At 38.3% G+C, this 27,841-nt stretch overlaps 1 protein-coding gene across 2 annotated transcripts; it reads left to right on the plus strand.

Moving 5' to 3' along the window:
• On the plus strand, window positions 1-27,841 carry LOC139723119 (uncharacterized). Of its 2 annotated transcripts, none has more exons than XM_071634387.1 (8): window positions 1-71; window positions 8,710-8,888; window positions 11,412-11,568; window positions 16,976-17,110; window positions 18,459-18,647; window positions 19,563-19,717; window positions 22,546-23,325; window positions 26,202-27,841. In XM_071634387.1, the coding sequence occupies exons 2-8, from the start codon at window positions 8,781-8,783 to the stop codon at window positions 26,394-26,396; spliced, it is 1,719 nt and encodes a 572-aa protein (XP_071490488.1). In that variant the 5' UTR covers window positions 1-71; window positions 8,710-8,780; the 3' UTR covers window positions 26,397-27,841. The 2 variants fall into 2 exon arrangements, with proteins under 2 accessions (XP_071490488.1, XP_071490489.1); XM_071634388.1 differs by lacking the exon at window positions 1-71 and adding an exon at window positions 603-698.

Here is a 27,841-nt window from a genome sequence, read left to right on the forward strand (position 1 = left end):
CACCAGACTCTGGTACTCCTGTTATGTGCGTGCGCTACATCTCCTGTTCTGGATCCTCACCTTGTTAAAAGGTAATTCTGAGGGCTGAGGAAGAGTGTTTCCGTCTTATATCGTATTTTACTTTAATCAAATTCGAAGGTAATATCAGTTGTAGTTCTATCACGTGGCATGCTGGTCAAAGAATCCCCTGTCTGTCTGTCCCCCTTTCCCGACCCTGCCCTGGTTTGGTGAGGGTGTGTTGTGTTGTGCGTGTGTACGTCTGTCTGTGTGCATCTGTGTATCTGCTGGTTGGGCATGAACTTGCTGGGGTAGGGAACTCCCGATTGTGTGTTTTTGCGCTAAATATACTCGTTTGCCGTATGACATGTTGGTCACTTCAGTCGGTTGTGTTGTGGTGCGCTGTTCGAGCGAGCAGTGTGTAACTGATGTAGTACTGTTTGCCCCTGATGAATCCCTTTATCATTGGGAAGATTTCCAGGACCTACTGCGGAACGGGAAACGCGATAATAATGTGCCCTACCTGTCGCTGTCCCTGGTATTGATTCCGTTTCTTCTCACTGCACTGACTAGGCAGAGGTCTAGATCTAACCCCGGTTAGTGCTGGATTTCTGCGGCCGGAGTGGCCTAACAAGGTCAATAGGCCTAGCTGCGGGCTACGTAGTCACGCCTTGGTGTCATCAATGTCCAAACGAGTCATGGTAAATAGAGTCTATGCTGTAGTGTAAATGGTCTTTTATGTATAGTCTTTAGTAATGTTTCAGTGTTGTGGTTTTCTAGACCTTGCCTCAGTATTAACCCGTTGAGGACGAAGGGTCTATATGGTAAATGCGTGTTGTAGCAAAATCAGCCTGTCCTCAAGTACGCTCAACGGGTTAAATGCATGACATGGGATGTATGCCGCCAACTAGCCCAGGAGACCCGCCGCTCTGCGGCGGGTCTCCACCGCTGCACGTTGGGGCTGGTCGCAGTTACATTTAGCCGCCAACATAGCCACAGCACTGACGCACTGTGAATGTAGCACAAAGCCACAAATCATGATTATGTTGTTAAGTGTTGCCGTTTCATATCTGGAAATAACCCTGGTGCGGGGTGCTGTAACTAGTAATACAGTAGCCTATTATAACATGGTACGTGTTGGGGTCGCTGGTGCGGTTAATCTGGAAAGTACCCCCGTTGCAACTCCTTCGACTTTCGTTGATGCACTTTGCAGATACATGTGCATTGAAGGTCCGCCTTGAGTTCCATATCCAATGCATTCTTTTGCTCTGCTTACGGACCTATTAATTACTTTTGATTAGTAACAGTAGTCTAAGGGATTTGATTATCGTTTATCCGTGGATTTGTGATGTCATTCTCAGGGTATTGTATCTGGTTACAGTTCGTTGTTCTGAAGGTTTGTTATTCTGAAGGTTCATTAATCTGAAAATGAGATAAAGTTCATTACTAAAAGTTCCAAGGTTTGTTATTCCAAAATTTAGTTACATCCAAAAATTAAATAAAGTTTGCTATTCTGAAGGTTCACTAATCTGAAATTGAAAAGAGGTTCCGTGTTCCATGAGTTTGTTAATCTGCAAATTAAATAATGTTTGTAATTGTGAAGGTTCACTATTATGCACTGTCTATTTTGCATTTTCGGATCTCATCAGCCTTACTTCATTTTCAGATACAGTACTCTGCGTGTAATCGGGTATCGCTTAAACGGGTACTCCGTCTAATTGGGTAGATATGTCAAAGTCAGTTCCAATGCACATTAAAATTACCTGATAATCGGGTTGCCTCTCCGCATAAATGGGTGAATAATTTTCTTCTAATCTACTTTCTACCCACATTTTATTACAGATATAGCACTTTAAGAAATCATGAATGTCAAATTTTCCACGTTAGCGAGGAGTCTATAGTCAAACCACAAAGTTTTATGAAGGCATATTTGTCCATAACAAGGGTATAAATTATTGCTCCTGACTGAGCAAGTGTAAGGTACGTATAATGTGCCTTGCAAGCACGTGTGTTAAGCATACAGGTGTTCGGTGCAGTGTACAATGCAAGTACATACACATTGTGTGTGTCAAATGTGAATGAGACGTGTTCTTCTGTTATCGGGTACTCCGCTTAATCGGGTAAGAAACGCTCTGCCCGAGCCTACCCGATTATGCGGAGAGTACTGTATTTATATGAATCTTTGGAATAGCAATCTCATTTCACTTCTGGATGACTAACCTTCAATATAGCATACCTTATTTCATTCTCAGAATAAGGAACCTTCAGAATAATGCCACTAATGTTCAGATTAACCCACCCCTTCTCATTGTCAGACTAAGGGACCTATTGGAAAAGTACACCCACCTTCTTTTATTGGTCTGTGAGTGTCCCAACAATAATATGTTTGAAGCATGGAGCTACTTAGCTCAATGGTTCAAGATTGCTTGTCAGATTCATTTCTCATCTTCTAGGCATGACAAAACAGCTATGAACAGGAGCCATGTTTGGCCTGATTAACTGATCAGAATGAAGTACTCTTTTGCAACTGTTTTGAAACTCTAGATAGTCTGAAGTTTTCCAAGATTGAGCATGCTGCTGGTAGTAATGTTACACCGGTATTATTGTTAAAAGGATAGTACAGTATTGGTGGAAATGAGAATCAGGCTTTTAACTTTGCGAGATACCAAGAAAAACACTTATGAAATAGTACAGAGCATGCCATTTTAAGAGGAATTCAATGTTTATTTGTTGAAAATCAGGTTTGGAGTGACTGAAACATCCTAAAACAGAGTTAAATAAAGCGTTTTGTAATAAAAGTGTGGGTCCCACACTTTATTGAAATGCTCTGTTTCGATATCTCAGCCATTTCAAAACCAATTTTCATCAATTGAATGCTGAATTCCTCATGGAATTACATGCTCTTACATATTTCATTAAAGAGGTTTCTCATTATCTCACCAAAAAAAAAAAAAAAAATGTCAGAAACCTGAAATTTGTTCTCAACCAAAACTGTACGATCCCTTTAAGTCGCCATGATCTGTTAGTCCAGTGGCTATTTATGACTCTTCTGTGCAGGTCACCTCCAGCACTGCACAACAGTACGGCCATACACAAAAGTGATGTTACAATCCGTTGAATGTGTTATGTGTTACAATTTGTTGGTCGTGCTTAACTCTTTATGTGCCATGTTGGAAAACCCCTGTGTGCCACGTTATTCTGAGACACGGAGGTAGTCATGCTTTGAGAAAGAATTCTGTTTTTCCCATTTGTATAACTTCTACAAATTTCTGTTAAAATGGGCATAATAGTTGGCAAAGTTAAAGAGGAATGCCAAGCTTTGTTTCAATACAAATTGTATGACGAATCTTTTTTCAGTTTTCCTTTTGAATGACCAGTTGCTACATTACTGTAAAGGCATGACTTTTGCACATAAAACCATGACAGAAACTTAGAATGAACCAGCAAATCTAGTTGGGAATACTGCTTGATAGTCAGTCAGCACATAGAATGCAAGCCATATATGAGAGTAACAAAAGCACGAGAAACGTTTTCATTGTGCCGCGGGATTAGCAGTGATTAGCCAATTATCGATCGGTTTTGGCGGCTTTGTTTGTTGAGCAGAATATGCGAAGTTGGCACGCAGTCGACTGAGTCGGACGTGCGAACGTGGCACATAAAGAGTTAATAAGGAAGTGATGGATGCTTGTAAGCTAGCAACCACGGGACAGGTAGCTTTGATGAAGAGAAAGCGGAGGGGCATAACCGCGGCAGCCAGGGGTCCCTCGCAACAAAATTTGTGATTAAGGGTACTAAAACCTGCTTTTAATATGGCGTTTGTTTGTTAAAGATCTAATATAATTTTAGCATACATGGATATGAATTCATAAGTGCACCATTCTGGAAGGTCACAGTGATAGGCAATGACAAAGCTTTTTTGAGCTACTTGTAGCGCTGTAGTGCCACTCTCACTATGTCATTAAAGGCTCCGCAGCTGGCCTGCTGTAACAGACAGCCAGAGACTATAGTGTTGCCTGCATGGCCATTGTGTGTTGTTGCGTGGACCAATATTTGGGTCTTTGTGCACATGATACCCTGTTCTGTGTTGTGTTGTTTTCTTGGATTTATTTGGCATTTATCATTCCAATAAGGAATATGTGCTGCCTTGTGTGAGTTAGCCTCTTCTCAATTATCATTTTCATTGATTCTGTCAAGTTGTACACATGTCAATCCCCATCATTGTTCATAGTCATTCAATGTGCTGTAATATGGGCCATTCTCACATAAAGTGTTCAATTTCAGTCAGAGTAAACCCCAAAAATCAACCACAAATATTTGTTCAAAACTTGTCTCATAAACAACAACACTTGCTGGATAAGAAACAAAACACAGTAAATTCCCAAAGGAACGCATTTACAATGTAACAATGGCACAAAGTTGGGCATAACATTTCTCTATATAACTCTATGACAGATACGTTACCGATAGGACACAGCATGGTATAAAACAGGTTTAGATCAATATATCGGACTATTTGAAACCGAACTTCACCCAAGAATGGCGTCTGATCCTGTACAACAACACGAATTGCCTTTTTAAAGTAAGAATAAAGACAAACTCATTATATACTTTGTCTTTTTGCTGGATTGATAAGGAATCCACGCACAAATTTTTATGATATTTCCTAACTTTTTTTCACTTGATTTCAGTTAGACATGCAAAGAACAAAAATGCCAATATATTTGATTAAATTGGTTTCAACTACATGGATGGCCAACCCGACCAAAAATGACCATCTTCCAAAAGGCTTTATTGTACACTTTTGGAACAACAATCTCGAAAATGACCACATGTCCATGGTAACGTATCTGTATCTGCATCTTTTTCGTAACTGTTATTGATATTGATACCTCTTTTAATGAATGTGCTCTATCTGTTTTTGAATTTTGAGCTCAGAGCAGGAAGAGTAACACTTTCTGTCTTCAATTACTATCAAATTTGACGGTATATATCAAAATTCAAAGGTATTGTGAGTATCTGTATATCAGAACTGTACATTTATCCAATAATCTAATTGTTAATTTTCCGTAAATTCTAAACCATGTATTGTGAAGAGCTCAAATTGTAAAGGCACACAAATAGATTTAAAACAATGTTACAATTATATTATTTTGTATGGGTACAAACTTTGGTAAATGACTGAATCACCAAAGGAAGTTTTTTGATAATCTTATCATGGTAACGTATCTGTTGCAATAGTAACTTGTCGTATATCGGTGTAAATCACATCAGAAAGACTTGTTCATGTTTTGTATTACTTATGCTCATTGTAAAATAGTAAAAAGACTGAATATGCGATTCAGTGAATTCACATGCTTCTTCATTAACATATCATTTTCACGGTAAAAGTCATGGTAACGTATCTGACAAAAAAATAATTATCCATTTTCTGCCTAGCAAATATATCATGTAACCTTCTCTGGCACCTGGCAGAATCGAAACATCATTGTAAGTGTATCTTGTGTAATTCCTGTGTGTAATAAATGATAAAATGCAGTATTTGTGTGGCTGTCGTCATTATTCATATCGAGGTGACACATTTTAGTAGCCTGTTCTGATCACATACCATAGAAAATCCCTTTTTGATACGCATCCAATATTAGCATTAGAGGAGGTCTATCTCCATAAGAAGGATGCATGATAGTATAATGCATATTCGTCGGCTACATTTCAACAGTGCCCGCATGAAAATTCATTTGATATTCAAGCAGGCAATCGAAGTATTTTCAAGCAATGTCCTAACATACGCTTAAGATATGATTTTTATGATAAAGTTATGTAATTAACACGTATTTACAATAGCATTTTACACGATTTGCCATATATTTAAAATCATGTAAATATAATTCCACATCCATAATTACAGATGTTAACCCATCAAGGTCGAAAACTTAATTTGAGTTTTAAGGAGACAATTTTCATATTACAACTTTAAATTTGCAACATAGAATTCTTCATTTTACAGAAGATTCCTTTAAAATGCGATATTTCAATGTTTTTTATGCAAAGTCAAATATTTCAAAGGTCATGCTGCTGGAAATGATGCAAATTTGGATGAGAAAAAGTGAGATTTCAATTTTCAAATGGTTGTCAATTTATTTGAGCAAATTGGAAATGACTTCCATGTACTGTAGTGCAGCACGTACTTGATGGGTTAAAGAAAATGTGAAATAATGCCTTATTGTTTGTACTGTAGCGCTCTTTCTCTTTGCCCTGTAATGACAGCACATCATATATCCTATATATATTATATATATGATTATTATATATTGATTTATTTATATATTCATTTATTGAGTTCTAATTTATACAAGTGTATTAATTCATTCATGACGTATGATATTCTCTCTATCACCATGCAGAAAACGGTTTTCTCTGTATAGTTGCAAATTTTGTAATTTCTATTTATTAGATTATCAAATTGAATAAAACAATTTTGTTGTTATGGTCCTTTGTTTTACTTCTAAACAAACAATTTAAGCAAAAATGAAAATATGATCTCATGATATATACGCCTATACCTGTACTTTCGAGTGTGAATCCTGTTTAATGCCCGTCTTTTAAATTGAGGGGAGCTTGACAAATCTTCTACAGGTTTATGATATCTCGCCTGGCGATATCTGTCATTTTGTAGGAAGGATGGGTCATGTAATTTCTTCCTTTTCATGTATAGGCCTTTTGTATTTGTGCTCGTGTTTTCCCCATTTTCTGAAGAAGAAATGAAACCAAGAAAATGATTATCAAAATAATTATGTTCATCATAGTAGTGTAAAAAAGAATTCAACTAGTCATAACTAGCCAATGTAAGATGAATACTGCCTGCATTAAAGAATCTGGAATCAAAAACTTAATGAGATCTAACCTAAATAATAACAATGAGACTAAACAGGTGACAAGTAAACATATACTGTACATTGTAAGGTAAGAGAAAGAGCGCAAAGTGGTAAGTGAAATATCTGAAAATGCAGGGCTCTGCTTTATTAAGGAAACTGCATATAAAGAAGATATACAAATATGTAATACACGCACACAAATGTATGTATACATGTATGTATGTATGTATGTATGTATGTATATGAAGGACAGAGATGGGTGGATCAGTATTAAGTTCGGTGCGATGTCGACCAATAATAATGTATTATTAAAGATAGACCTTATAGTAATAATAATAATAACAATAATAATAACAATAATAATGATAATGATAATAGTAATGATAATCATAAGTATCATTATGCTTCATTTCAAAACAGTTAGGGAAGAAATGATTTGTCTACCGGCACAATAACTTATTAAAAAACCACCAGATCCTAACCGACAGATACGTTACCGCACCTGTCAGATACGTTACCAGCTTTTTGTGGCACAACACACAATGTTAGATTCATGATCGAGTTACTGACAACTGAATAAATGTATAGCATAGGTGGTGCACTTGTACTAAATTAGCATTAAACAGACTATTGATATCATAAACATGCCAAATGTACCGTTATTATCTAAAGATTATTTTGACAAACGCATTTACGAGATGTCTCGCGAAGAACGGTGAAAATTTACTGTAAATGCTCCGTCGAAACGACTACCGAGCGCTCCACAAAGGGTAGCCATGAAAAAAGTGACTGCAGCACATGATAAACGAGACGCTCTCTTTGCTAAATTTGCGTAATCATGGGCGGAAAATTACGCTCACAGAGCGCGCATATTTCAGTAACGTATCTGACGTAACGTATCTGATCGCACGTTTTTTCAAAGCGCAATAACTGTTAAACATTTGCAAAGAATGGGTAATTATCTTTTGTGATGATGCATAATCTCAAAAGGTCTTAATCAATGTACAATTAAACAATATTACATCAAACACTTTTGTAGGGGGTCGTGATTTATAGGTAACGTATCTGTTGCGAAAAAAATGTGGAAAATGCTTTTTCGGAGATAATGGTCTGATTTTGAAAACCGAAATTTAGAGACAGAAAATCAAACTTAACTGTATTTGATAAAGTATATCCTTCTGATATTAAACATGTATTGTCGTATCTCACATCTGCTATTTTCACCGATTTATCAATTAAGATATTTTGGTAACGTATCTGACATGAATTTTGGCGACACACCTTCAGTGAGCTCCGAAGGGAAATGACGTGGAAGATTTCAAATTTTGGCTTGTTTATGCATAAATATATCAGACGTTAATTATATTTACCAATATCATGTTGGGTTCAAGCTCATTTTGTATAATTTTTTAGCATAATACAAAAAATACATGATTGCGGCGACATTGGGTTTTGGGATACTTCTCCAACTTTACCAGTAGATATTTCAAAATTTACGCATGCGACAACAATAATTTTTTTTTTTACTTTTCTCCTCAAACCCTCAGGTGTTACATAGACAATTCTGGCAATTCAAACAAGGCCTTTAGCAATGGAAATAATCGTGGGAACGTTGGCGACACATATTTTCAGTTTTTGAACGCTTTAGCAGAGAATGGCCCATATTCCTGTAAAATGTTGAATCAAGTGACAAAAAAAACTTTGCAGGTCAGATTGTGTGCTTCCATGTAAACAGTTTTAAGTTCATATGAAAGTGGTTAGGCAAATGAATGTCACAAACCCTGGATAACAGGTTTTACCAGTCAATAAACCTGCCTTTGCCTGTGCATCGTTCTCTCAGAGATCATTTATTGTAGGCTGGACTGGCTGATGCTGTGACCTTATCGACGTGAACTGATCGACTGATACAGGATGGACCGTGAGCGCAAAAAGAGATTACAAAGGCTAGCACCAAAGACACAGAATGTATCAGCAATCAGCCTTCTTCCCCATCTCCCCTGTCTTACGGATTCCTTTAAGGTATAGTATCATTCTTTCTCACTCCTTCATGTGTTATTAATGTTTCCCACAGGAAACCACTAACGGGGTTTTTAGACTGGACCTGTGTGTAAATACGCTAGTGCAGGGTACCAAGTTTGCCGAAATAGGCGGTGTACTTGTGCAAAAAGATTGAAGGAAGCAAGCAATCACAAGAATGAGAAAAAAAGTTTTGAGTGTTTTGGTATTTCCGTGGATTTTGCATCTTTCATCTATTTAAAAAAAAATTTTTTCCCGTCTCATGTAAACTGTTTTTGTATTGCTTTGTGTATTGTTTGTGGGAGCCAGCCGTTGGCAAAGCATAGGGTACAGTAAGGTTGGGAAGGCAGACACCATGCAATACTTCACAACTTTACGCAGGCCAATGTGAAAGTCCCCTTCACTAGGTTCACCTTCACTAACCCTCGGCTTTGTGTGCTCAAGCACTTAAAGTGTTGCTCTTTAACATGCTTTGCATTTTTATTAGTATTCAGTTCATTCTTCTGAAGTTGGCCTAATTGTAAGCAATGTAGTTTGCCCACTGTGGCGTAACAATGTCTAATGAAAAGGCCATGGTGACATGATAAAGATTAACCTGTTGAGGACAAGTCCCAAGTATACTCGGGCAAGTGTTTATGGGAAATGCATGTTTTATCAAAATCAGCCCCTCCTCAATGTGTTAAGAGACTAATTGATTTTTTTTATCATTGTCCCTTGCCTAAACATTTGAGCCAATCAGTGAAGAAGGCACAGTTATGGACATGCCAAGTGATTAATTAATATGGCACAATTTTGGGGTTTAAACATGCTGGACCATTGTACCTAAGTACCGAAGACAAACCAGAATTCTGCTGAAGGTTTTCTTGTGGCTTGCCTTACTTAGCTGCAGCTAGTCCATACAAAACCAAGCCTAGTTTACACACAAAAAGTCTCACAAATCTTCATAAGACTTCTCCTTTTTGACATGATTACAAAAAATGCAGCCTTAATTGTGCTGTTTTGATCTAGCAATGATGATAGGGTTGGTAGGGGGAATATTATTGAACCAAACAAAGTTTTGTGCTAATTCTATGCACTTTAAACCAGTGGAAGAGTTGTGAGATGTTGACATCACCCTCTCAGCTCATTTGCATACTTGGCTCTTACCAATGTCAATATTCTGTTAAAGAGATCAAATAGTTTTGGTTAAGACCTAACGTCATGTTTCTACTATTTTTTGGTGAGATAAGAACCCTCTTATGAGATATGAAAAAGCATGTAATTCCAAGAGGGATTCAATGTTTATTTGATAAAAAGCGGTTTTGAAATGGTTGAGATATTCAAAACAGAGCGCTCCTAATAAAAAGGTGGGACCCATTTGTTATTAAGATCACTTTGTTTTACCTTGTTTTTGGATTTCTCGGCCATTCCAAAATAAATTTTCATCTAATGAATTTTAAATTTCTTTGAGAATGGTATGCTCTGTATTATTTTATTAGTGGTTTCTTGGTATCTCACAATTTTTTTTTTCACATTTTGTGTATTTAGCAACACTTAACATTGATTGTACGGATTCAAACTTTTACAGTGGTTGTTTCTATCCCCAACTCCCATTTCAGAACTATTTTAGAGCACTAATGCTGGGTTTCTGTTTCACCTGCAAAATGGTAAATTGTGCCTTTAAGCTGAACATGAATATGGTGTGCGGCAACATCAAAATTCCCATGCGACATGTTTGGACCTTGGACCCTCCTCCCTACACCGAGGGGGATTCTTATTAATAAAGCATTTGATGAGTCATGTGATATTTCATAATACAAAGTAAAATTCCCAACAACTTGCACCAGAGAACTGGAGGGGAATTTAAAACAGAGATAAATGATGCTCATGAATATGTACTTAGTGCAGGCAGTCGAGAGGGGAATGTAATACACTTTTGAAAAAAGAAAAAGATGAGAGAGGGAGACTGGAAGAGGAGAGTTTATACTAAATGTACAGTATTTTTGTTTGCATGCAAAACAAAGAGTAAATTTCTCAGTCTCTCCTCTAGCATGCTGGTTGTACTTGATGCAGTATCATGCACCAGCAAATCATGTAATCTGAAATACAGTGCATTAAAATAATTTCATGAGAATTAGTTGATTCATGGATTTTACACAAATAAAGCCCTTGTGGAGTTCAGTACATATTACTATTCTGTAAGCGATCTGGACGCAATGCATTGTCAGCTTGCATCAACGAAGCATGAAATATTTATTATTTGCAAGATGGATCAAAACAACTTGTGTGAATTACAGTGACATTTCAGCTCTGACATGACAAATCGGGTATGTACATCTGAAGTAAAACAGATGTAGCATACATCTGAAGTAAACCAGATGTAGCAATTTTTCATATCCCGTGTAAAGACCAGAATTCAGTTTAGGAGCGGGAGCAGAACCCCAGCATGTTGACTATAAAGCATCAGTTTTATCGCCTTGATTAAATTGTTTTCAGTGTGCATGTGCACGATGTCTCAGTGGATCCTGTGTGTTGTGCACTTTATAGGAGAGAGTCAGGAGCAAGGACACAAATGAAGGACCTACAGCAGCAGCCTGGCTACTGTTTGAACAGATCTGGAAGAGAGACGGCTGGTATGAACAGCTTGTGAAAGCACTACGAGAACTAGAGTACCATTCACTCGCTGACGAACTGGAAGGACCAGGTACGTACAAATGTAATGTTGTTGGGGTGACAAAACCTTGTGTCTCAAATACATTGTACTGGTACTGGTACGTCAAAATGTTTAGGAGAGCAAAACCACAGGTAGCAGCCAAAGCACTATGTAGGACAAATGGGATCACCTTTCCTTTGACATGCCATGGTGGCTTCATTTTATGAAAAGACAACTAGGATTCGGACAGGACATCCCTTAACTGATTAATCTGATGATTGACAAAAAAAAAAGTGATTAATTTTCCATTCAGGTTTTGTCAACCCACTGACCATAGAAGATAAGCGATTCCTGTAATTGTCCTTTTGTTGTCAAAGAATATGGTCTAATTACATGTACATAAGATTTCAATCACGTCATTGACTGATTGTTATGTTTTATCATCATTCTTTAATTTGTGTGACCTTGAATCACAGAACCCACAAGATGTCACATGGGTAAAATTGTCTGTTTGCCTGAAATACATGTTATAGGTCAACAAGCTTATTTCTGATCATGGATATTTTCTGAAACCATACTTGTACACATGTACGTCTGAAGTTTGGGAGCATGAACCTAAAGGACAAATGCAGTGCAAATACATGTTGACTAGATTCTATGTTGATTTATAATGCCCTGATCATTGCATATGAGGCTCAAAGAATATCTAAATATGTGCCATATATCTTACAATAATTGTTAATCAGACAAATGCAATTGTTGCCGGAGCAAATGTTGTGTCACATACCCACCAGCATCCAAACACCTCAGAAATGGACCCTAATAAGTGACCTGCTGCAGCACATCAAATTTGCACCCAAACATTTCATCATGCCTGTGAAACAAATGCTAATGGTGTCAACAGGGGTGTCCCAGGCCATATCTGGCAAATTTTCGTACATATCACCTAGTACAATACCCAGAATGGTGTTCTGAATATCAGTAAAATGCTTTTGACATGAGTTTAGATTACTCAGCAAAATAATGGTTCTGTAAGCTGCAATTCAGTTAAATTGATGTCAGACAGTGACAGATCCAGGGAGGACCGCACCGAGCGCATGCCCCCTTTATTTTTTCTTGAAACAAAAGACATAAAAGGGGAAAAAATGGGGGAGGGGTGCATGCGTCTCCCCTTTAATTTCGTAAACGAGATCCCTCTTTACGGAATTCCTGGATCTGCCCCTGTGTCAGATGTAATTGTATCTCATCCACAAATCTAACATGCAGTTGTGAATGCTGAACATTTATTTTGTGCAATAGGCCCCCCAAGTGGCCATAGAGAGAGAGATTAGAACAAGACAACCTGTAAAGAAAAACCTTAACGGTGCTATGTTCCTAGAACAGACCCTTTTTGACAATTTTTTTTTAGGACATAGATGCATGAGAAGTCATATGGAGAATGGTCTCCCACACTTAGAATGTTGATTTCTTGCTGAATATGCCTCGTGAATAAGATTTGAATCTGTGGTTATGCATGACAGCAATAAGCACTGGAGCTTAATGAGCCTCTCATTATCACTGTGGCACTGTTAAATGCTATGTTTGCACCATGTTCCCGGCGGCCACGGCAGCCCCGTTTGCCCGAAATGTAGTGCACCATGGCTCGGTGGAATATTCTCCCCTTTTACCTTTTTCCCCTTTCACTCCATTTTCTAGTCTTGTTTGGTCCAGTCCTTGCTGCAGTGAACGGTGACACAACATTTGCTCCTGCGACATGTACCTATATCAGACGCCGTTCTTGAGGCATCTGGGCAGGCTAGACTACACATATTACCTGGTTAAAGTTCGTTATTCCGAAGGTTCTTTATTCCGAAGGTTCATTATTCTGAAGATTCGTTATTCTGAAGGTTCGTTAATCTGAAAATGTGGTAAGGTTTGTTCCACAGGTTCATGAATCTGAAAATGAATAAGGTTCATTATTCCGAAGGTTCATTAATCTGAAAATTAAACAAAAGCTTGTTATTCCGAAGGTTCGTTACAGACCCTAATTCATTGTCGGATTAACGAACCTTCGGAATGACAAACCCTATTTTCCGAACATTTTTGGATTAACGAACCTTTGAAATAACGCTACAAATGTTCAGATTAATGAACCCTTTTTATGCCTCCGCCACGAAGTGGTGCCGGAGGCATTATGTTTTCAGGTTGTCCGTCCGTCCGTCCTTCCGTCCGCTCGTAATGAATTTTGTGGACAGCGTAACTAAAAACCTTTTGAGGTATCCCAATGAAACTTTGCATGTATGTGTATTAGGGGGTGAAGTTGTGCCTGTCAACTTTTGGGTGCACATGCTCAAGGTAAAAGGTCAAAAGGTCAAGGTTAAAGACATAAAATTTCACTATTTCCACCATATCTATGCAGTGCCTTAAGATATTTTCTGAAACTTAGTGTATACATGTATTACCCAATTAAGATTCTCTGGTGAAAGTTTGGGTCATGAGGTCAAAGGTCAAAAGGTCAAGTAAAAATATTAAGACTTCACTTTTTTCTCCGTACCTTGGAAATTGTTCAAAGTATCTTCATGGAACATAGTATATATACATGTACTGACTGGCAGTGATTATCTAGAGAATTTAGGGTTCATGGGGTCAAAGGTCAGGGGTCAAAGGTCAAGGGCAACACTTCAAAATTTTACTATTTGCCTCATGTTTGTGCAATGCCAGCAGGATTTTTTTTTTTACACTTGGTGTATGCACGTATAACCTAATAGAGATTCTCTGGAAAGTTTTTTTTTATGCCTCTGCCACGAAGTGGTGCCGGAGGCATTATGTTTTCGGGTTGTCCGTCCGTACGTCCGTACGTCCGTGCGTCCGTCCGCTTTCGTTTACGCGATAACTCGAGTAATATTTACTGAAATTTTACCAAACTTGGTCCAAGTATGAAGTATGATGGGGCAATGATTTGATTAGATTTTGGGTGAAATCGGCTAAAGGTCAAAGGTCAAAGGTCAAGGTCAAATCATGAAATTGTATCCGTTTACGCGATAACTTAAGACTGTATGGAGCAAATTTCACCAAACTTTGTTGGAGGATGATGTATGATGGGACAATTACTTGATTAGTTTTTCAGTGAAATCGGACAGAGGTCAAAGGTCAAAGATCAAGGTCAAATCCTAAAATTTATCTGTTTACGTGATAACTCAAAACTGGATGAAGCAGCTTTCACCAAACTTGGTCCAAGGATGATGTATGATGGGACAATTAGTTGAGTAAATTCTAGTGACATTGACAAGAGGTCAAAGGTCAAAAGGTCAAGGTCAAATGCTAAAAATGTTGCTGTTTCCCCCATATCTATGCAATGCCCGCAGTTATTTTCTTGAAACTTAGTGTAGACATGTACTACTGCGTAAAGATTCTCCAGAGAGAGTTTCATGTCATAAGGTCAAAGGTCAAAAGGTCAAAGGTTAGATGAAAATGTTGCAATATCACTTTTCTCGCAAATGGTTCAATGTATCTTCATGGAACTTGGTACATATGCATGGACTGACTGGCAGGGATTATCTAGGGAATATAGGGGTCATGGGTCAATAGTTAGGGGGTCAAAGGTCAAGGTCAATTCCTCAAAATGTTACTATTTCCCTCATATACTAGTATATGCAATGATTGCATTATTAGTTTTAAAATTTAATATATGTACATGTATTACTTAATGGAGATTCTCTTGGAAATTTCCAGCCAGCAGGTCAAAGGTCAAGGGTCAAAGGTCAGGTTTAAATGAAAAAAAAGAGATATATTTTGTACTGTAATTACACTCTTTCTTCATACCTTGAAAATTATACTCAATGCATAAACTTATAATAAGGTCGGTCAGAAGTCAAGTAAAAATTTTCAATTCCCCAAATATGTGTACCTGCACTCTTTAATAGACAATTATAGCAAACCCAGTTCATGGAAAGTGAACATTCAAGATATTTCTGACAAACCTGTTATTTCGATATTTTGCCAGTTATGTGAAACTGTCATCACACATTGTGCTGACATTGTACTATACACCTATTGGGAGAATCATGCATTATGGCGGAGGCATCAGTCGCCGTAGCGACATTTCTAGTTTCTTTTTTTTTCTTTGCCTCAAAGGTCAAAAGGTCAAAGATCAAGTGAAAGCGCTGAACTAACTTTTTCCTCCATATCACGGAAGTGGCTCAAGTTATCTTGAAACTTACTACATACATTTGTATTTATGCATGTTCTGCCTGACAGTGATTATCTTATGAATTTTAGGGTCAAAGGCCAGATGAAAATGGTAACAATTTACTATTTGATACAGAAATTGCACTTTTTCTCCATACCTTGAAAATTACTCAATGCATAAATGCATGAATGGGTCAAAGTCAAGTTTAAGGACAAGTCCACCTTCATATACAGCTGTACATAAGGATTGAGAGAATGCAGCAATATTAGTAGAACACATCAGTGAAAGTTTGAGGAAAATTGGACAATTTGTTCAAAAGTTACGAATATTTTAAGTACATGTATCTGTGCAGCCACTGCTGGAAGAGAAGACTACTACAGTGTATGATGTCACATGCGTACAACTACGTATATAAGGAAAATAAAAAGAGAATTTCACAAAACTTTATTTTTTGAATAAAGTGCACAGTTCTTCGACTTGCTACTGACGTATGTTAAGGGTAATATTATTACCCCTGCCTTCTGAAAGAGGGAAGTCGAATGTTCTTTTGTTATGGGAGAAAAATGGAAATATGTTGAATTTTCCTTATTCTTTCTTTATGTCGTTGTACTCATGTGACATCACAAGCTATAGTAGTATTTTCATCCAGCCGTGACTGAGCAAAAACTTCAAAAATTCCTAATTTTTAACTGATTGTCTAATTTTGCTCAAACTCTCACTGATGTGCTCTACTAATCTTGCAGCATTCACTCAACCCCCATGTCTATGAAGTTGAACTTGTCCTTTAAAGTCCTTAAGTCCCCAAATACATGCTCTCCTATTCATCCAATTAAACGTAGGTCAAGGAAGGTGAACATTCAACACATTTGTGACAAACTTGTCATTTTAATATTTTGCCAATTTTGTGAAAATGTAATCACACATTGTCCAGATGTACTATCTAAACCTATTACGAGAATCATGCATTATGGTGGAGGTATACCAGTCACCATAGCGACATTTCTAGTTCATTTTCGGATTAACAAACCTCTAGGTATAGGGAATTTGTGTATTTGGGATTAGCAAACCTTTGCAATAACGAACCTTTGGAATACCGAAAAGCATTCTATTTCCTGTGGCATCCCACTAGGGACTGCCTCCAGTCATGTTTGCCCATTCCATCCCCCTGCATTGTCTCACATCCATCCCAGTTTTTCAACGATGATGTGAACCGTGATTTCCGTGGCTGCACGGAATATGGTGTAAATGTAGCATTAACGAGCTTGGACATTGTCATCTTTTATTCCACAGAGAAGCAATCCAGTTCATGTGTGGTGAGCCCGCCATCCCACAGCCCGCCATCCCACAGCCAGCAGAGCAGACCAGGGGCAGGTTTCAGCCCACCACCAGGCCAGGGCGCTGTGGAAACCAGTAGAGCTGTGCAGCGTATGTTTGTTACTTTGTTTGTTTGTCTTTATAGGGGATGTTTAATGGTGACTTTCTTCCTTCTGTTCTGGAATAGTGTCTTATTCATTAAGGGGATAACTTCAATCTCATGCTCAAAATACATCCATACTCATGCTTATCATGAGGAATTTGATCTCCAATTCTTAAACAATTATATAAAAATCACCGTTCAACAACAGATGCATCTTTTCATCAGATGGTGTGTACATCGTACATGTAAGAGGAAATTGCATCAAAGCTCATGAATAAGTTGTGGTAGATTTGTGCTGATTGGATGATTTTCATGGACCAGATATTTGGTAAGAATATTCTTTATGAAGGTGTCAAGGGCTCGCAGGGCAAATGCCTCGGTTTATCTGGCAAGTGAAGCGAGCCAGATATCAATGTCAAATCTACAGACTCCAGCAGGGCCAGGGCCGTTGACAAGAGGCTTATGTGAGCCAAATGGCTCTAACTTACAAAGCCAATGTTTTCTCAAAGTTGTATATATCAGGTGGTCTGCTTTCATAACTGTTTCGGGGGTAGGTGTTTGCAAAGATAGTGGAACAGATCATTCTTGAAAGCGTAGAGTCTGGAGAATTTCAAGAGGACAGAAAGCTGGGGATACATGTTCAATCACACTTTTGGTGGGCCCGCATATCATAAACATCAGCAACAATTTTTGATAGACTACATCATAAATGGTGATATGGGCCTCAATCAAATGGTTGATAAGAGTTATCACATGACCAGTCTTTGACTTGCCTAATGTCCAATAAATGCACTTCTAACTAGGCATTAGTATACCAATGATTGGTACTAGCAACCACTCAGCTGCATTCAGCTGCATTGCCTATGGATCATAAATACGTTGCTGTTGTGTGTGTGTGCAGTTCAGTTAGCATAGAGCTAGTGCTTGCCTGCATGGGAATCTCTTGAAAGTGGCTGCCACAGAATTTAAATCGTGCTACCATCATATAAAACAAATAGTGCTCTATCATTTGGTCATTTGTTAGAAAACCTGTCCACCCTTTGTAATTTTTGAACAGTCCAAGCACACTTCGCCTTGCCCTGTGTATTTCAGACTGTTCGAAAGTTACTATCAGGGGGGCATTTCATGAAGGAACTTGTCGGATAAAATATCTGACAAGTCAATTATATCCGACAAGTTTTGAGAAATTCTTTAGTCTGATTGGCTGATTTCTCTGAACTTGTCGGATATAATTGACTTGTCGGACATTTTATCCAACAAGTTCCTTCATGAAACGCCCCCCAGGTTGATGATTCTTTCAGAATGCCCTGTGTATGTACGTTATTTGTATATTTACGCATTCTTGTTCCATCGCAGAGAACAGCCAGCTGACTGCAGCCCAACAACCAATCCTGGAGCCTGAGGCCAAAATTTCCCCTACCCCTTATGCCGATAGCACCACCAGCAATGATGCCCCTGGCACCCCCTCTCTGTGCAGTCCTGCTCACAGTGATATGTCAGCCCCTGCCCGTCAGCCTGGAGATGGTGGAACCAACTTCCAGAATGGTGGGCGTGGTGGGGGGGGGGGGGTATATATGTTAGTCTGTGTGTCTGATGTTTAGAAACAGCTTGAAGTGTTGAAGAAATCTCTTGAGGTTTTCAACTTGTTCCAAATCTGAAAGTATTTTGCAGGCACTGGTGTGTTTTCATGAAATTTACTAAATGTATTGCAGTCTCCATGCTAGGTCAACTGCATTAATGTTTGCATTTGAATTTTGCAATGTCATCTAAAATGGTGTGTTGGATTAAACTTTCTTTAGATTTGCAAACTTTGCTTCGTTTTCAGGTTGTCTGTCTGTCCTTGCACAATTGTGACGAACATGTCATTTCAATTTTCTGCCAATAATGTGAAAGTGTCATCTCACATTGTCAAGATGTACAACTGTATTCTCGACCTGTCGGGAGAACCATGTATTGCTTTTCAGTAGTCTTTCATCCAGTCACCAACTTTGGCTATTAAGAAATCTATAACACATTAGATCATTTATTTATATTTGTACATTTGGCTGTTCTGATTGTGTATGTCAGTATAGTTTTGGTTGACATGGGGCTTCAGGTTTCGACATGTTGTGAGATTATGAGAAATCAATTGTGAAATGTGAAAGAGTGTACAATTCTCAGAGAAATTCAATGTTTATTTGATGAACATCGGCTTTGAAATATCTGAGATACACAAAATTCAAGAACAAAAATGAAATGTATTTTTACTTTGTTTTGGATATCTCTGCCATTTCAAAAGCGATTTTCATTAAATAAACTTTGAATTGAATTCTTCTAAGAATTGTATGCTCTTTTGATTTGTATTTTATAAGTGATTCCTATCATATTGCAAAAAAAAAAGTTAAAATCTGATTTCTCCCATCTCAACCAAAACTATACCATCCTTTTAATGTTTCATCATTCCTCTTTCTGTGCCTACAGGCAGCCAAAATGTGCCATCCAGCCCAAATGTACCATCTAGCCCAAATGTACCATTCAGCCCAAATGTACCATCCAGTCCAAATGTACCATCTAGCCCAAATGTACCCTGCAGCCAAAATGTAATACCTGGCCAAAGATCAGGACAGGTCCAAGAGGTAGGTGATACACTGAGAATTAGTTTTTTTAGCTTGACCATGATTCTTTCTCCCTGTTAAAAAAAAAAAAAAAAAAAAAAAAATCAGTCATAATATTCATATCACAGTGGGAACATTTCACTTTACTCATTGACCTTTTACCCGTTGTCACGACCAATGGAAGAGAGCTACGACATGGCCAGTTGAATTATCACAAAATTACATTCATTATGACTAAATTATGTATCACAATTGAACGATTGCCATTCCAACTGAATTACTATCACCTTGACATCAATTTCTGGAAATTACATAGTCTCATGAGTTCCAAAGAATATAAGTGCACTTTCCTGTATTACTCGACGACTGAAGTCCAGTCCATTCAGCGATTATAGTTGACTGCGTTATGACCTCATTGAAGCGGCGTAACTGTGATGGCGACTCGTGCGATGACGGCTCGTGCGATGGCAGCTCGTGCGTTGACGGCGGCCCAAAAGAAACATCTGGCGTTCAGGAGGCAGCGTGCATGCTGCATCCCCAGTGTGGGTAGATACTGTGGTGCTCGTCTTATCAATGCTGCGTTGACGGCACCATGGCATTGAATCAAGTTGACCCCTCTTTCTCTGCGATGTGGAGTACGAACTCAATATGTAGTGCGACTCGAAGTGGAGCACGAACTTGGCTCAGAGTAGGTGCAGCACAGGAACTCGGGGTAGGAGTATGAACTCAGGATAAAACCCACCATTGTGGGCTCACCACTCCTCCCAAAATTAACAGTACTCGAACTCGAGGGCCATAGCCTGTTGACTCCTCAAAACACAAACTCGAGGGCCATAGCCTGTTGGCTCCTCAGAACACAACGTGACTCTCTGCTGCCAAAATGAAGAGTGACTCTCTCCTACACTGTGGCAATACGACCTGTAGCTTCGAGCGGGTCTTGGCATTCCAAGTATCCCTGACATTCGCCCTTGCCTGGAGGCGATTATGTAATACTACCTGTCTCTTTCTCTGAGTGGAGTCAATACATTTCCACTAAGCTACTTATTTTTTCCTTTTCAAACACAATTATACCAAAAGCATTTTCTCTTGGCAACATCTTCCCGTGAAGGATACAGTATACGTAAACAATTGAGAGAACTTTCTTTTACAGATTTCAGATACTACATTATTTTTGTCCCCGCCGAACGAGTTCGAGCAGGGGACTATGAAACGGGCTCCGTACGTGTGTGTGTCCGTGTGTCCGTCCGTGTGTCCGTCCGTCCGTGTGTCCGTGTGTGCGTCCGTGTGTGATCAAAATCTTCAATTTGCTACTTCTCTGTCATTTATGAGCCAATTTTGATTCTGTTTGCTTTATATGATAGCACTACATGGGAGCTTTGAAACTTCTACACAGAATTTCAGTCGTGACCTTTGACCTTGACCTTTGACCTATATTGTACATTTTGCTACAAAATGCTACTCCTTCGCCATTTCTAACCCGATTTCGATTCCGTTTGCTTTATGTGATGGCACTAGGTGAGGGCTTCAAAACTTCTACACAGAATTTTGACCTTTGACTTCTTTGACCTTTGACCTTGATTTTTTGACCTATATTGTACATTTTGCTACAAAATGCTACTCCTTCGCCATTTCTAACCCGATTTCGATTCCGTTTGCTTTATGTGATGGCACTAGGTGAGGGCTTCAAAACTTCTACACAGAATTTTGACCTTTGACTTCTTTGACCTTTGACCTTGATTTTTGACCTATATTGTACATTTTGCTACGAAATGCTACTCCTTCGCCATTTTTAACCCGATTTCGATTCCGTTTGCTTTATATGATGGCACTAGTTGAGGGCTTCAAAACTTCTACACAGAATTTTGACCTTTGACTTCTTTGACCTTTGACCTTGATTTTTGACCTATATTGTGCATTTTGCTACAAAATGCTACTCCTGCGCCATTTCTAACCCGATTTCGATTCCGTTTGCTTTATGTGATAGCACTAGGTGAGGGCTTCAAAACTTCTACACAGAATTTTGACCTTTGTCTTCGTTGACCTTTGACCTTGATTTTTGACCTATATTGTACATTGGCTACAAAATGCTACTCCTTCGCCATTTCTAACCCAATTTCGATTCCATTTGCTTTATGTGATGGCACTAGGTGAGGGCTTCAAAACTTCTACACAGAATTTTGACCTTTGACTTCTTTGACCTTTGACCTTGATTTTTTACCTATATTGCACATTTTGTTACAAAATGCTACTTCCGGCGGGGACATATGTTACGCACCGCGTAATTTCTACTTTTCCTTGTTTATACTTATTTTCCAAATTTCAGAATATTGCTGTTGGGAAAAAAAAAAAACTACCTGTTACACCAGTTGAGGACGGACTGATTTTGCTACAACATGCATTTCCCATAGACACTGCACAAATATACTGGGGACTTGTCCTCAATGGGTTAAAATCCATTCCCTCGCAAATATGAAAGACATGTGACCATTGCATAGAAAGTATGATGAACTTTACCACACAGAGCCAACTGAGTCGGCTGAAAATGAACTTAAATTACAAATCACATATTAATATAGAATGAATAACATATCAAATGTTTTTAAGAATTGTTCATACTATACAAGCATATTCAATACACAACAATTTGCAAATTGGAATTAAGAATATTAGCACCACTGGTATTCTTTGAAGGTTTCCATGATGGTGGAATATTTGTTTTTGGATGGTTTCATGGTACACCATGTACCATTCTTTCTTTGTTGCATGCTTTACACGAGATGCTGTTCATGCATAACACACAGTCTCCTTTGCTGTAATTGCAACTCAATTCATTTCTCTGCTGTCATCAGAATCTACCGCCGGGAGCTGTCATGACAGAATCACCCAGAACCGTCCAGAGATCAGTTTCTGAACCACAGGGCGGCAATGTTGCAGGTGGACACCACAACCCCATCTCACCCTTGGATACCCCGCGAGCAGGTCCATCAAGTCTGGATGCAGGCAAGTCCTCCCAAGTTGCTACGCAGATGCCCAATTCAGCACCTGCAATATATGGTCCCACCCCTGCAGTGGCTGCAACAAAGGTCAACATATCGGCACCTCCTGCTGCAGAGATGGCAGACACTTCAAAACCTGATGTGGTCCGAGATGGATGTACAAGTATTGTACGGTCGGACCATCACATAGATTCCAAACATCAGGCACTTGCAAGTGATACGGGAATCGGATCGGGATCGGAAACTTCTCCACATAACTCACGACATGGAGGCGACGTAGCTGGATCCCGCCAGAGTTCTTCACGTACAGTTGGTACCTATTCAAAGGAGCTGACTAACGGTGACATCAAGAACAACCTGAATAAATCTGTCGACTGTGAAAAAAAGTTAAACAGTACAACCGCAAACTTGAATGAAGATTTTCATGAGACTCCGAAAACATCCTCCCTTTCCAAATCGGTTGACTTCAAGGAGACAAAAGAATGTGCATCACTATTATATAGTACACCGCAGCCACTGAATACTGAAAATGCTGTACCATTTAATGAAAATTTAACAAGTGGGGATCTCTGTTTTAGTGCCAGTTCTGATGGAGGAAGTGGATCCATGGGAAATACTGGTTCCAGCCAGGAGGTGGGTGAAAAGAGGACATTATTGAATCCATTCAGAACATAAGATCTTTGATAATAATTAGAGCAATAATGGCACTCATTGAAATCTTCATGAAATCATGATTACAAAGGAATACAAAGAATGTTGATATGATATCTAAATTTCATGTGATCTTGTTGATTGAAATTTTTTGATATACATATCGCTTTGATTTCTCTGTCTTTTTTTTTTTATGTTTGTGCACATACCTGCCACTGCATAAGGTATGAGACTGAAGTTAGCAAAACACAGAATGAATCTAGAACATTTACTTTGTAAGATAGATGAATTTAAGGAAGGACATAAAAAGGAAATTCATCAGTGCCAAACTTAATGTCTAACTGAAAGAGGAACTCCATACCAAAAATAAACAAACCCTAAAAGAAAGAGGAAAAAAATCCCTCCAGAATGTTCCAAAAATGACAAAAATTTGATAAAGAAGTAAGGAAGATAATGACAATTTAACATTTCACATTTTTCAGAAAACATTTCTAGATCAGTCCTTATGAATATTCAAATGAACAAGTTGATGATGTCATGCCCTCACAATTTTTTTATGCATGTTATATATGAAATTCAAAAAAAAAAATGTAATTTTTAGCTAATGCAGGAAAAAGCATATTCCCATACCAAAACATAATGAGAGGTAACATTTGTTCTTTGTTACTAAGGGTGGTTTTAACGCAAGTCTTATATTTATACAGCTGAAATATTTATATGACATTTTTGTCATTTCTGTATATATGTGACAGTGCACCTCAAAACGAACATAAAGTCGCACACACTGATTTTGCGTTAGGACTGAAAATAAGTGAAATGGGTCAACCTAGCCGAACTTGACTTTTTCATATTTTCTGAAAGAGCGGGTCTTCTTTTACATTATGCTAAAATTTGGTATCATAAAACGGGCAGGAAAGTGTGTTTTTTTAGCAGTTTATCTCGAACATTTTTGGTAGAATAGTGTGATTAGGTGTGTCTTTAGAATCCCTTTTTCATTTCTAAAAAACCTTGTCCACACTCTTCACTTTCAACTCTAATAACCTTTGAAAGGATAGTGCTACTGCTTTGAAAGTTGGCATTAATTATGGGCAGAATGTGTTAATTAGGCATGCTTAATTTCACTTTAATCTGATAATCCCTTCATTGTTGTTACTCTGGTGGTTTACTTCCTATTTTTTGTCCCATTCATCGCACAGCCAGCAGGGTTTGGTAAAGATTAAGCGCTTGAATAGACACTGTACTTCAGAGCCTCTTTTCTCAGTTCACACTTTTCCTGAGTTTGTGCTTTCTTTCCAATATTTAGTTAGGCTAGAAGAGTCCATTTGATTTGAGTTATACATCACTTTAAAGCTTAAAGTCTGTTCTTTCAGAATAATGGTCTTAACTAAAAATTCATGTCTGGCGACCTTCTGTTTGTTTTGAGGTGCATGGTCACACATGAAATGAATGAGAAATTGTAAGAGCATGACATCAACTTGCTTATTTGAATATTTGTAATGACTAGTCAAGGAGCATTTTCTGAAAAATGTTGAAACTTCAGAGTGTCATAACTTCTATATTTCTCATCCAATTTTGATTATGTTACCTTGTTCTGCAGGATTTTTTTTTCTTATGAAATGTAGAACATTTTCTAATGTATTTCTTCTTTAATGTTATCCATTTATGAGTGACCGTTTATAAGGGGCCACCCGTGTGTAAATGTATGTAAATACTTTTCCCTCATCCCAAACGATTCCAATAATTTCTGAGTGTATAATCCTTCACTCACTCAGTGCAGAAATGAATATAAAGACATGCACCAGTAATAATAAATTCAGTGCAAATTCAGCAGTGTCTGTTATGTCTCCAGAGCCCTGGAGGACAAGATCACCTTCATATACATGTGGATTGAGATATTGCAGCAATTTAGTTTTGAGGAAACTCGAACAAACTGTTCAAAAGTTATGAATTTTTAAAGTTTCTGTGAAGTCACCGCGTGTTAAAGACTACTACAGTGTATGATATCACATGCATAGAAAGATATAAGGAAAACAGAAAGAATATCACAAAATTTCACTTTTAGAAAAAAAGTACACATTCCCTCAACTTGTTACTGACGTATTTCAAAGGTAATAATATTCCCCCTCCTTCTAAAAGAGGCAAGTCAAGTGCTCATTCATTGTGTGAGCAAAGTGACAATGTGTTGGTTGAATTTTCTTTGAAACCGTTTTATGTATGTGACATCACAAGCTGTAGTAGTCACCTCATCCAGCGATGGGGGCATTGAAACTTCAAAAATTCATGACTTTTGAGTGGATTTTCCAATTTTCCTTAAAAAATCGCTCATGTGTTCTACTAATATTGCTGCAGTCTCTAAATCCATGTGTAGATGAAGGTGAACTTGTTCTTTAAACAGTTGGGCAACAAATGAGCCAGCTGTGTAGCACAAGCTCTCTTCAAACTACAGGGACTTTGAAAGATATTAGAGAGTGCCTGTTTTATTTGGGAGGGACCAAAATCCCTTAATTAACAAATTTTCATATTTAACAGTCTCATCTTCTCCTAGAATATGTGGGACTGAATTTTTAACCAGAAGTGACAGAAATCAAGGGTTGATTGGGGGGGGGGGGGGGGGGTAGTCTGTAGTGAACAAATGGTGGTGGTACCCTCAGGGGACCCCTGGATAGTCTCTCAAAAACCAAAGTTAGAAGGGTATTGTGTAGGGGGACCTGCTGCTATCCCCCAATCTCGATACTTTGAAAGTTTATTTCAGACTGACAAGTGTCGGGAAGGCAGAGTGTGATGCTGATGCTCAGATGAGCGCTAGGCCCAAGGGGTCTCAAGTTTGTTGTTCATGTTTCTTACTTTACTGTTGATAGAATTCACTGCCCGGAGAATCACCTGGATCCGCCCAGAGATCGGGATCTGAACCCCAAGGTGGCGATGGCGTGGGTGCAGGAAGTGCTAAGTCCAGCCAAGAGAAGGGCAAAAAGGGAATGACGCTGCTGTCATTCTTTAAAAATTCCTTGCCTAGCGTTGCGAAAAGTTGGGGGGAGTACCTCTTAGAGCAATGATCTATGTTGACACTTTGACCTCGTACATCATGATGGAAGTTTGAGAGATATTGGCACGTTATCTCTATTCAAAGAAACCCTTGTTTATTGGTGAATTGAAATGAAATGTCATTATCTCAAACTAGATTCAGTTTATCGCAACTGGTTGACAAAGTGCCCTTCATTGATATCTGAACACTGATCATTTCGTGTTTCATCAGTAGGCATAATCATGGAAAAAAAAATGATTATGGGCATTCATATTCAGGTTGGAACAGGTTGTCAATCAGCTGTGATAGACAACAATTCAAACATTCATTGATTTTTTATGGGTCCAATTTGTCTTATGTCAATTCAAGTGCCAACCACTGCAAACAGTGTGTGTGATTTCATTCAGAAAAGGAATAAAGTGAGAGTAGATAGAAGGTAAAGAAAATTACAAGTATCAGGCAGGGCTTGACATTAAAGGGGGACCCAGCAGTCCAGGGCCACCAAAAATTGATATCGGGCCACTAAATTTCCAAAAAGGTTATCTTTTGATGTGTCAATTGGGTACTTAGGTTCAAAATGTTTCCATTCATATCACACAACTACATTCTTGTTTGGGCCACCAAAATATCATATTTACAGATTTAAGTGGCCCTAGTGGGCCACCAGCAGAGAAAAAAAAATATGTCAAGCTCTGATGAAAGGGAGAATGGTAAATTAAAGAGATAGATGAAGTGCCATACAAGATGTAGTTGAGCGCTTTCTGTGTCTTTAGAGTGGTACGGATAAGTACATTAAACAGAAAGAATTACAATGTATCAGTACCAGTTAGTATCCTAGAGTCTGACTGGAAAAGGACTAAAACATGTTTCCATTAGAGCAGAATTATAGAGAATAGTTGGGTAACTCCTCCTGAAATGACTGGTTTTTATATATTTTCTTGTTTCTTATTTTGGTTATGACATGTAGTCATCTCATTTTGATGATCATATTATTCTTAGTAATTTCTTATTATTACAGTCATTTATGTCAATATCTTTAGTACTATCTTTATTTTTGCTAGTGGAAATAAAAGGAACAAAAAAATAACATTTCTAAAAACACAACACAGAGGGAGGTACATCATTGTGTTCCGTTTGCAAATAAGTGATATACCAGCCTCTAGTTAGGAGCACAAGTTTTTGCAACACAGCATATCGTCAGCTGAAAACCGGAAAGGCGCTAACGTGTGAGATTTGAGCCTAAATGAAAGACAAAGCAATCAGTAAGTTTTCTTTTTTATGCCTCCGCCACGAAGTGGTGCCGGAGGCATTATGTTTTCGGGTTGTCCGTCCGTCCGTACGTACGTCCGTCCGCTTTCGTTTACGCGATAACTTGAGTAATATTTACTGGAATTTTACCAAACTTGGTCCAAGTACGAAGTATGATGGGGCAATGATTGGATTAGATTTTGGGTGAAATCGGCTAAAGGTCAAAGG

Source organism: Diadema antillarum, unplaced genomic scaffold (genome assembly GCF_040938485.1).
Source record: "Diadema antillarum isolate AM-2024a unplaced genomic scaffold, OU_Dant_1.0 scf00000181, whole genome shotgun sequence".
Classification (NCBI taxonomy): domain Eukaryota; kingdom Metazoa; phylum Echinodermata; class Echinoidea; order Diadematoida; family Diadematidae; genus Diadema; species Diadema antillarum.